Source organism: Odocoileus virginianus, chromosome 5 (genome assembly GCF_023699985.2).
Source record: "Odocoileus virginianus isolate 20LAN1187 ecotype Illinois chromosome 5, Ovbor_1.2, whole genome shotgun sequence".
In the NCBI taxonomy this organism is placed as follows: domain Eukaryota; kingdom Metazoa; phylum Chordata; class Mammalia; order Artiodactyla; family Cervidae; genus Odocoileus; species Odocoileus virginianus.
In genome coordinates, this window is record NC_069678.1 from 81,858,968 (window position 1) to 81,871,034 (window position 12,067).

Here is a 12,067-nt window from a genome sequence, read left to right on the forward strand (position 1 = left end):
TTTTCCTACATTCCTTAGTAAGGATTATATAACAATAATGTATCCTGCTTGAGGACGTGTTTCTCCCTTCTGAAGCCCTTCTGACTAATCCTGTTATCTTAAAATGTATATTCTGGGAGTGGGTCTAGTATGATCTTTACAACCTCGAGACATTCTTTTGATTTATTGTAATAACCAATTAAAAAGTATATAATTCGCTTGTTTAGACTAGGGATTGGGGCACTTTCCATCCCCCTTCTGATATTTATGTCAGAAGCTTTGTCTGTGCCTTTCTCATAAACTCTACTACACAAAACCTCTTGAGTGATCAAGCCTGGTCCCTGGTCCTGAAGAGAAATCTTCTTTGGTGATCACGAATCTGACACCATTCACCATAAGCTATTAACAGGATGGTGGGTTAGCCTAGGTGATCACTGTGGAAACAAAGAAGATAAGTGGAGGTACAGCCTTGAGGACTTGACAAGGATGGAATGGGTGGGAGGTGAGAGAAAGGCAGTCATTTGGTGTCAGTCCTATAATTTTCCTTGAGCAATTGGGTTGGTGGTGGTACCTTTTACTGAAAATAGGAGAAAGAACAAGTTTGGAGAAGAAAATGAGACAGGAGGGAAGGGGGCAGGGCATAACTTTTAAAGTATGACATGGGTGTTGAGAAAAACAGGATACGACAAAAACTGGTTAGATCCTACCAGGCCCAAGATGGTAAAAGATTCAACTTCCAATAGACTTTGAGCTTCATTATACACTCATTGTAATACATTAGCATATGCTAAATAATACACCCACAGGCCCCATGACAGGCTGACCCTAAAAGGTCAAAAAATGGGTGGTGGCCCAATTGCTAGAAATCCTCACTCCTTCCCCCAAATAAATAATCCTCCCACTTAACAGCCTATGAAATGACCCAGCCCATAAAAACTAACCCCTCCTGCACCCAGGGAGGCTCCAACATTCTGAGTCTGACTATATTCTGCCTATGGAATTCAAATCTCTGCTTTCACTTTACTTTGACTCACTCTTGAATTCTTTCCTGGGAGAAGCCAAGGACTCTCATTTGGTGGCCTGTCCCAGGGATTCTCCAGAGACCTAGGATATGATCATTCTCTCATTCTCCTACAACAAAAATCAAGAGTTTTGTTTTGGCTAATCTTGTCAGATGTTATTAGACATTCACAGAGATTTCAGGGGAGAGATCAAGGCCAGAGGTACAGACTTGGTAGCTGAATACATAACATATACATGTGGTGTGTAAAGCCATGGGACTAGACAAAATCACTTTGCTGACAAAGGTCCACCTAGTCAAAGCTAGGTTTTTCCAGTAGTCATGTATGAGTGTGAGAGTTGGACCATAAAGAAGGCTGAGTGCCAAAGAATTGATACTTTCAAACTGTTGTGCTGGAGAAGACTCTTGAGAGTCCCTCGGATGGCAAGGGGATCAAACCAGTCAATCCTAATGGAAATCAACCCTGAATATTCATTGGCAGGACTGATGCTGAAGCTGAAGCTCTAATATTTTGGCCACCTGATGTGAAGACCCGACTCATTGGAAAAGAACTTGATGCTGGGAAAGACTGGGGAGGAGAAGGGGGCATCAGAGGATGAGATGGTTGGATGGCACCATTGACTCAATGAACATGAGTTTGAGCAAACTCTGGGAGATAGTGCAGGACAGGGAAGCCTGGCATGCTGCAGTCCATGGGGTCGCAAAGAGTAAGACATGACCTAGAGACTGAACAACAACAGGCAAAATCCCACAGGGAGAAGGTGTTGCTAAAGAGGTGGGACAGTCTACGGCCATACCACCCTGAACGCGCCCGATCTCATCTAAAGAGGTGGGATGTGGGCTGACCCAACAGTCTAGTAAGAGAAATAGAAAAAACCAGCAAAGGAGACTCGGTGAAACCAGACTGCAGGAGGAAAACTCAAAGTTATATCACAGAAGCTGAGAGAAGAGAGTGAGTTGTTTTTTGACCATTGGGTCAAAAGGAGCTGTGAGATCACGTAGGAAGAAAATGGAAAAATGGAGCTAGAAGGGACCTTGAAGTCAAGGAACTTAGAACTGTGCATTCCTAAATAGGATAAATTAATCTTTCTTTGGGGGGGGTTATGTCTTTTACATATTGTTTAATCCATAGGTTAGCAAGGAGGGACTCATTTTGAAGATGGGTGATATACAGCCTATTTTTAAAAATATGTTAAAATTTTATCAGCTTTATTGAGGAATAATTGCCATCTACAGAGCATGTCCGTGTGAACGGAGATGAACTGCCAGAGAAAAAGGGAGGGGGCAGCTTCAGAAGAGAAGTCTGAGAGAATGTGCTTCAGAGAACAAGCAGAAGTAGAAGGGGTTCCTGTGACGGGAGCAGGGACACTCCGCTGTAATGGGAAAGAGAAAGAGAAGGTGGGTGAGCTGCCAGGCAGGTTGGTAGGCTTGGAGGTGGGAAGGTGGGCTCCTCAGTGTAAAAGCAGGTGAAGTCATCTCCTGGCTCCTCCATCGCAGACACCCATGGCAAAGGGAGAGAGTCACCAGGCCTCTGAGCCTCTTAACCTTCTGTTTTAATGGGACTCTCCCTGAGAGTCCACTTCCCCCGGCGCCTCCTCAGGGAAGGACGTCCTCCCCCTACCTCCACCATCCGTCACACAGCACGCAGGCTAGAGGGCACAGCCTCCGGACTTCCTCCTTCCAAACTATTCCTTTTTCTCCTCCAATACAAGCAAAGGCAAACAAACCCCCAGGGCTTGGCATAGTACTTGGCACACCACAGATGTTCAATCAATACTTGTTTTTTTTTTTTAAACAAACCAACCCTACCCTTGCAAAGTTTAGTCCCTTCAGCCATATCATCTGTGTCCCCTGATGTTGCCGTCATCCTGGGGGGCGGGGGTTGGTGGTGGGAAGTGCTCCACCTTGGCCCTGCAATTTGCTGTTCTCAAACTCAGAGAAATTAATCTCTGGTCCTATCCAGTCACGGCTGTTAGGACCCCATCTAAGGCCCGTCAGACCTTCCCGCCCCTGCCCTTGACGGGGTTGCTGTGGAAACTGTATGCCTGCCTGTTAAGTCGCTTAAGTCGTGTAGGACTCTTTGCGACCGCATGGACTGTAGCCCACCAGGATCCTCTGTCCATGAGGATTCTCCAGGCAAGAATACTGGAGTGGGTTGCCATGCCCTCCTCCAGCGAACTGTATTCTTGCCCTTAACTTCCGCTCCACCCATCTTGTGAAAGAGTTCCCCCTAGTGGACAATCAATGCACATGCATGCTCTGAATTCCCAGGGACACAAAGACTATTTTGAAAGCGCCTGGTTTAAAAAAAAAAAAGGAAGAGTAATTCTTTCATTCAACAGACGTTTCTTGTACCCTGTTATGAGTCTGGCTTATCTGAAATTATTTTGAGGTGTACAGTGTCCCTGTTATCACACCAGCAGACATCAAACCAAGAAGGCAGTCCAGAGCTTCATGCCCCTGCGGCTTCTGACAGAGTAGGTTGTTACGTAATAAAAACAGAGGGACTCAAGATGGGGTCCGATATGGGAAGAAGCTGCACCAGTTCAGCTCTGGAGGGTTTTGTTGGAAAAAAGGAAGCTAAGCCATTTTTTCCATAAATTTGTTCAACAAACTTACAGTGTGTACCACCATTTTTTTGCCAGGCCCTGAGCTGGAGAAAGAGATGAATCAGACCCCATCCCAGGCGTGAAACTGCTCACTAATACAGTGTGCATGGGAGGACTCTCTCTCTCATCCACTCAACAGACATGTACCCGGGACCTAACCTACGCTGGGGACTGTGTTGAGGGTATTAGGAACAAGCGACACGAGCTACAAGAAAACTGTTCACAGTTTATGTAAAGGGCGGTATATTCTGGAGATAACTGCTCCACGGGAGGGAGGTGAGGGGGGTGCAAGGTGGGAATAAAGAAGCAGGCTGACATTTGGACAGGGTTGAAGACAGGTCAGGAAAGGCCTCTGAAGAAAGCTTAAGCTGGGAAGTGGGAGTGGTCACTTTGCCATGTGGAGGTGGGGCGAGGGGAGGGAGGTCACAGAGCCAGACAATCTAGTCTTCTCCTGGTTGTATGATTAAGTCTCCTGACATGATTCTACCACCAGCTCACCCCTTTGCTCCAATGCCAGCTACAACTCTCTACTGGGCCTGACCTTGACCTAGGTGCCTCCACCACTCCACTCCCTCGCCGGTGACTCCTCCCTAGCTAGGAGACCCTGCTCCAGCTGGAACCAATTCCAACATGGCACTGCTAATCAACATAGGCGTCCATGCACCCCTGCAGGGGTCAAACAAACACAAAGTCGATAGTGCTGCTGAAGACAAGATAAGACAGACATTCAATTTCAACACTGCTTCTGAAAAAATAATCTAGGCTGGGAGTGAACCCCAGGATCGCACGTGCATACCTTAACCCCAGTGCCTGTCTACTCCTTCTGCCCCACCCCCCAGGCTTCCTGCACCTGGGGGTTCAGCCTGTCATCCTGGACACAGGTAGCCCTTCCTGTCTGGCAGGCCTCCCTGCCCTGGCCTCCTTGGCTGGGCCCATTCCCTCTTCATGTGCCATTTTATTCTCCACACCTAGGTGGTTCCCAGTCATGTCCCTCCTCTCTCTTGCTGGGGCCTCTCTCCCCAGTTAGATCAGCACAGTCCACTGTCCATTTTTCTGTCTGAACAAAGGCCTTCCAGCTGGCCTCCAGCCTCTAGTCTCCCTGCAGTACTGGTTCACGATTCCATCTGGCATTCTAGGAACTCCACGATCTGGTCCTGGCCTACTTTCCTAGGTCTTCCTGGAGTGAGACCTCTACCAAACCTCCACCAAATGACCTCCTTGCCATTCCCTAGACACATCTTATACTTCCCTGTGTCTAGGCCTTTACACCAGGCTCCTTCCCAGAATGCTCTCCTCCTCTTTCTACCTTCCCTAATCCCTCCCATTTTGAAGGCTCAGATACCACCTTCTCAGAGAATCCCTCTTTGATCTCTCCTGTTGAAAACAGAATCTCCCTTTTCTGAACCATCATAGGAGCAGGGAAGAAAAATAATATCCTATAAACACCTGCCATGTGCTACATTTTAAAAGCACAGGCTTTGGAGTCAGACAGCTCTGGTTTGAATCTGGTTAGCTGTATAAATGTTTGTAACAGCATCCTTCATCTCTCTGTGCTTCAGTGCTTTAGCTTGAAAAACATAAAAATACCAACCCCCACCATTCATTCATTTGAACATTTGAATATCTAATATGTGCCAGAATCTATACTCCTGCGGTTATTTTGAGAATTAAATGGAATGATGCATGGAAAGTGGCTGGCGCATAGGTGACCCCAATAAATAAAAACCTATTAATACTACCATTATTCAATCTAGTTTCTTAGAAGAACAGTCCTCAGGGTGATTTCTATTGGAAGGGATGTGCCACAAAAGTCCGGGAACCAGAGCCAGCCCTGGACCCAGGAAGATTTTAACAACTGTGAAAGCATGTGGCTGATTCCTAGTGCAGAACGTGACTGTCATTTTTTTCTGCATAACTTGTCCATCAGTACCAAGTCAGCACCTTCCGTCTGCTGAGGCTGTCTCAGACACTCAGTAAGGCTCTTTGTGAATAGGAGAAAACATCTCAGAGCCAGTCTACCCAGTTCTCATGGCCACCTTCAGCCATCTGGAGCAGACCCAGCCATCTCCCTTACCTTCATACTGGACTTCCAAGTGCATTGTGCATAGCACCTTCAGCACGCAGTCCACGATGCTGGGGTGTGTAGTCCCGATGATTGACTGGCAAGACAGACAGGGGGACAAGGTGGTTACTCTTTCCATCTAGTCCACCTGGGAAAAGTGAAAAGCTGACTTCCAAACAGCTGGGCAGCCTGGCTGAATGGGGAGTTGTGGGGGGTCAGGCGAGCAGCAGTGAGTCACGGGGCCTTGGCCCCCACACTGAAGAGGTTAATTTCTTCTGGAGAGGAGGGTGGAGATGGGCAGCCAGAAATCTCCCGAGAATCTGCCAAGGTTGCCACTGGACCACCTGGCTCAGGAGGCACTTGGTGGAGGCTAGCTGGCCATTGCTAGAAGTGCAGACACCAGTTGGCTATCTCGGATGGGCACAGGCCCAAGAGAAGGGAACTCATCTAAGATCCTAAGTCTCTTCTTCAGCAAGACCTCACCCAATTAGGCATCCCCCTGCCCTGTCTGCATCTTCCACCCCTGCCCGTGCATTGGGTTCCTGTCCTTCGGCATTAAACATCCTCACACTCACCCAGCTTCAATGCAACTGTCCTTCAACTTTGTCTCTTCTCACTACTGCTCGTTCCCTCTTTACACCTAAGCTTCCTAGGGGAAGCTATGTCTCCATCCTCCATGCATCCTTTGACAGGTGGCTTATAATTTTTGTTTTCCTGCCATTGGATAGTCCCCCAATTCACTGAAACTTTTCCTGCTGGGTCCAGCTTTCTGTTGTACCCCCACAATCTCTCTACTGTATTTGAGCCAGCTGATCATGTCCTGCTTCTTGAAACTCCTTTCCATTCATTTTCACAAATCTGTGTTTTTCTGTTCTCCTTTTACAGCTTCTGGTTCTTTTTCAAAGAGGCAGCGTGGTATATGGAGAGAATAAGGTCTTGAGGTAGAGCTGGATTTAATAGTCACTTAGTAAATATCTTCCGTGTGCGGCCTTGAATAAGTCACTGAATATCCTCCTAAGGCTTGGCTCCATCACCCATCGAGGGGATGATAGTCCTTGCCTCCATCAGCCATTGTGAAGACTGAAAGAGACAGTGTAAGTAAAGCCCCAAGTACGGTGAAGGAGGCACTTAAAACACGGGAACTGGAAATAATAATGCTAATCAGATGTTTTACTGGTCTTCTTCCTGAGCTCATCTCTTAAGTGTTGGTGGTGTTCCTTCTCTTCTTACTTGGTACACTCTACCTGGGTGATCTTATTTACTTCTACTCTTTCAAATACTTCTCCACTCAGAAACTCCAACAAAAGGCCATCTTCATCTTGGATCTCTCTGGAGCCTCAGACTTTAATTTCCTGCTGTCCTGTGGGCATCTCTACTAGATGTCCCCAGCAGTGATTCCTCAATACAGCTAGGAATCATCATTGGCTGGGGAAACTTAAAGGCCCCCTGAAAGCTGTCAGATTCTCTGGGAGCGGGGCTCAGGATTTAGTATTGTTTGCACAAGTGACCCATCTATATCTTTTGCAACCAGCAACCAGTGCCATGCTGCTCGCATGGGCACTTGGGAGCCACTGAGACCAAGTTTATTGGGTCAAAACCTAATTCCTCTGAAATCAAACCCATGTTTCCTGTTCTCTTGGTGGCATACAATTCACCCACGAAGTCCAAAACTGATGTCTTCTTGACTGCTTTCCTTTTTTTTTTTTAAGATTTTTTTTTTTTTTTTTTTGATGTAGACCATCTGAGAGCAATGGGTCTTCATGGATGTGGGGCTTTCTTTAGTTGTGGTGAGTTCAGGGCTACTCTTCGTTGCAGTACTTGGGCTTCTCATTACGGTGTCTTGTTGCAGAGCTTGGGCTTTAGGGGTCACAGGCTTCAGTAGTTGTGGCTCTGGGGCTCTAGAGCGCTGACTCAGTAGTTGTAGCGCAAGGGCTTACTCACCTCGAGGCATGTGGATACCTCATGGCCGAGGGATTGAACCTGTGGCCCCTGCATTGGCAGGTGGATTCTTAACCACTGAACCACCAGGGAACTCCCTAAATCTTTATTGAATTTGCTACAATACTGTTTCTGTTTTATGTTTTGCTTTTTGGCCATGAGGCATGTGGGATCTTAGCTCACTGACTAGGGATCAAACCCCTACTCCTTGCATTGGAAAGTGAAGTCCCAACAACTGGACCACTGAGAAGTTCCCTCTTTGATCTTTTAGTTGTCTTTTTGCCTGTAGCCCCTCCTGAAGCTGTACTGAGAGCTTTAGATGGTTCATCTCAAAACCTCTCTTGCAGGCATGGTGTCCCCGCTTCACTAGGCAGGGTGTCTTCGTGTGGTCATCACCAAACCCCAAAGTTGACTTTTCTGTATGCTAGGGCACCCAGAGGAAGGCAGGAGCCGATGAAAGAAATGGAGCTTTCCCGTGCACTGGAGATCTGGCTCCTCTCTTCACTTACATGCGGCCTACAACGGCACCCTGCTTCTTTCCCTATCAAATTGACTCCTTTAATCTTTTCTACGGTCCTTCCATCATCCTTGTTGCTTGTCTCAACCACTTTTAGTCTGCCAACATCTTTCTGATCCTTAAGTAAACAGGACAAATCAGTCTGCGGGGAGACACGAACTCTCTGCCCTGCTCTGGCCTTCTGGAAGTAACGCTGATTGAACAGCAGACAGGCAGTGGGAGGTCGAGCTCTATTTCTCATGCCTGTGTGGAGCGCAACTGTAGAAGGTAATTGTCGGATTACTGAGTTGGAATCAGAATCACTGGAGCGTGCGGCCTGGGCTTACCTGGGCAGTCCTGAGTGTCTGCAGGGCCAGCTGCTGAGCTTTTGGGGATGCACAGGGCAGCAGAGCTATCAGACCTTTGTACACTTGGTTCTGGTACTTGGGATTACCGTGGATCAAAGAATCCAAGAGGACCTGAACTTCTTCCTGAGTCTCTTCTGACTTGGACTTTGCCAAAAATTCTGCTATGGATCGTACACCTGAGCAAAGGAGAAAGGAGATACCAGACGGGAAGGGGTTTATGAAAATTATCCTCACTTGAGGTTATATAATATGAGATAATAGGATTAAGATATATTTGACCAGTCCTGTTCAAAGCAAAATCGAGGCTCTGTTCTCATGTTGCATCACTGTTTTTTTCATCTCATGGTTATGTATCTGCAGGATTTTGTTTCATCCTAGGCATGTTAGCTTGTCAAAATCTGTTTTCAAATTTAAAATGGCTCTGCAAAATGCACAAATAAAACTTGCCTGTTTTACGGTTGCATGATAACTAAAACATAGGTAGCAGTCAGCACTAAATGTTTTAACAAATACTACTATATTTAGTCCTGGAAACTACACTGAGAGAGAGGTGTTAGTCCCTTGCTGTATTTATTTTATGAGTAAATACACCAAGGCTCAGAAAGACATGAGGGAAGGGCAGCAAGGGATGCACTTTAAAGAGGCGTGCGTGGAGGCGGCCTCTCCTGTGCATGTCTCAAGCAGAGTGCTTGACGGAACATCCTGAAATGACTGGGTGATTTCTTTTCCTAACTTCACTGGAAGCTCTTTGAGGATAAGGACTATATTTTATTTAGCTTTGTATTCCCAGCACCTTAGTGTATGCATGCATGCTCAGTCACTTCAGTTGTGTCTGACTCTTTGCAACGCTATGGACTATAGCTCACCAGGCTCCTCTGTCCATGGGATTCTCCAGGCAAGAATAATGAGTGGATTGCCACGCCTTTCTCCAAAGGTTCTTCCCGACCCAGGGATCAAACTTGTGTTTCCTGTCTTGCAGGTGGATTCCTTATCACTAAGCCACCAGGGAAGCCCACCTTAGTGTACACCTAGCACCATATTTAACAATTTTAGTTCAATTTATTTCTAGAGTTATTCACAAATAACTCAACAGCTCTTTGCTGAATGGATGCATGAAATAGGATATATTTGAAATGAAGTATTTCCAGAACCACCACAAAAAGATTTGAGCAAATGATGAATCAGGTAAGTCATAAATCTCGGTCTTCTGGTGGTGAATATGGATGGGAGCTAAGGGAGTCCACTCTACAGAATGCTTCCTGTGCCGCCAGGTCCTTGGGGCATTTTCCTCTAGCAGTTCTGGGGGTCCCCAGGGAGATGGGGGGAGTGACACCCTCGTCCTACATGATACCCACCGTAGCTTTCACAGATGAGCTCCTTGTACTTCCTGCCAGAGTTTGCAATCACCTGAAGTAGCTTGATGGATTCCTTCTTGTCCTCCTCCTTGATCTTATTCAGCGCAAGTATTTCCAAGAGTGTTAGGACCCCTCCAACCTCAAGAAACTCTATGAGGTATCGATTACTGTCCAGAGAAATAAAAAAGTAGAAATAAGACACTTGTCAAGTCCTTGGCACTAACCTTTCTAAGGTTATGATGCTTTTGAAGTGTAGTGTTGGAGAAGACTCTTGAGAGTCCCTTGGCCTACAAGGAGATCCAACCAGTCCATCCTAAAGGAAATCAGTCCTGAATATTTATTGGAAGGACTGATGCTGAAGCTGAAACTCCAATACTTTGGCCACCTGATGTGAAGAACTGACTCTTTGGAAAAGACCCTGATGCTGGGAAAGATTGAAAGTAGGAGGAGAAAGGGATGACAGAGGATGAGATGGCTGAATGGCTTCACTGACTTGATGGACATGAGTTTGAGCAAGCTCTGGGATATGGTGATGGAAGGGAAGCCTGGCATGCTGCAGTCCATAGGGTCGCAAAGAGTCAGACACAACTGAACTGAACTAGACTGAACCTTTCTAAGAGATCTCAAGGACCTTTCTTCATATAGTCCTCCTATCCAGGAAATATTCATAGATAAAATGATATAATAGCTAAGAACTTCTTCCTCCCAGAAGGAAATGTGAAAGTCAAATACAATGGCCATTTCCTGTGCTTGACTTTCCAGCATCTGTGTCTCTTCTTGAAAGAACACCTCAACTGTCCCTTGGGGAGTCACCCCTTCACCACTCATGAGCCATGTGGTTTTTGGAGGGTGAGCAGATGACAAAGAGTATGTCATCCTCTGACTGTAGTAATTGATTTGGGACCAGGCATATGACCTAAGTTGGTCCAATGAGGCTCAGGATTTTCTAGGGAACCCTTGGGAAATACATGCTCTCTCTCTTTTTTTCACACGCTCGCTTAAAAATTTTTTTGGGGGGAGGTTGCACTTCATAGCATGTGGAATCCTAGTTCCCTGACCAGGGATCAAATCTGTGCCCCCTTGCATTGGAAGTATGGAGTCCTAACCACTGGACTGCCAGGGAAGTCCTACATGCTCACGAGCATCTGAAGACCACAGCACATGGGGGTCTATGAATATAGAGGAGAAATGAGCTGAGAAATAAACAAAAAGCAGGAGTGACCAACTACTGATATTTTTTGAGCCCTTGGATCTAGTGAACCTGGAAATATGGATTTCCATTCTCCGGACATTTCAGTTAAGTGGGCTAATAATGTTTACATTTTCGTTGTCCAGTATGAGTGAAAGTGAAAGTGAAAGTCGCTCAGTTGTGTCCAGCTCTTTATGACCCCATGGACTATATAGTCCATGGAATTCTCTAGGCCAGAATACTGGTAGCCTTTCCCTCCTCCAGGGGATATTTCCAACCCAGGGATGGAACCCAGGTCTCCCTCATTGCGGGCAGATTCTTTACCATCTGAGCCACCAGGGAAGCCCAGGTCCAGTATGAGTTAGTTTCCTGTAATTCACAACCAAGAGGATGCTGACTAGCAAAGTATCAATGGAGCACATGAGATGGAGAAGCAACTAGACCAGGACTACAGGTGCCACCACCTCTGGGTCCATTTTGAGGGCTACTAGGTACCCACTGATAAAAAAAAGTCAAGGTCCCATGGGGTGGGAATGCCAAGGACACCATGAGCCTGGTAGGCAACTGAGACTCCAGAATCTCTCTAGAACAGAACTCACCTGCTTACAGCTGATAAGAAGATGCCAATGGACCTGAGCAGCTTATCTAAAGGCGAACCAGTCATGTAGCTGTACGACAGTTAAAGAGTGAATATCAGGGTGGTTTTCCATCCCATGTCTGATCCCTGATACCACCTATGGCCCAGGATGACCAACAGCTGAACTGTGTCCTTTATCTGAGAGGGACTACTAGGTTGAAGGGACAGGTGGATGAGGAGTGCTGGCAGGGATGTTCATGGTTCTCCAGGAAGCTCTTCTGAGGCAGTTCAACCACCCTGGCTCTGATGGGCTCTCTAGAGAGTAAGAGGCTCTGATGAATAGGAGGTGCATGAAGAATGCTGGGGGTCAATTTCACAATTCCCCCTATGCCATGACCATTGTACCCTTGGGTCTCAGCACAGTTCATTACTTTGTGCCTCATTCTTGGACTTCTCTAAAAAATAATCAGCTT

The 12,067-nt window shown here is 46.5% G+C and overlaps 1 protein-coding gene across 4 annotated transcripts in view; it reads right to left on the reverse strand.

The window, feature by feature from the left end:
• ARMH1 (armadillo like helical domain containing 1) overlaps positions 1-12,067 on the reverse strand; it is a 60,662-nt gene that overhangs the window by 22,608 nt on the left and 25,987 nt on the right. For all 4 annotated transcript variants that reach the window (XM_020897466.2, XM_020897464.2, XM_070468270.1 and 1 more), the window contains exons 4-7: positions 11,617-11,685; positions 9,829-9,995; positions 8,453-8,649; positions 5,684-5,768 (exon numbers count right to left, since the gene is read on the reverse strand). In XM_020897466.2, coding sequence (XP_020753125.1) covers positions 5,684-5,768; positions 8,453-8,649; positions 9,829-9,995; positions 11,617-11,685 — 518 coding nt within the window. The remainder of the gene's footprint in view (positions 1-5,683; positions 5,769-8,452; positions 8,650-9,828; positions 9,996-11,616; positions 11,686-12,067) is intronic.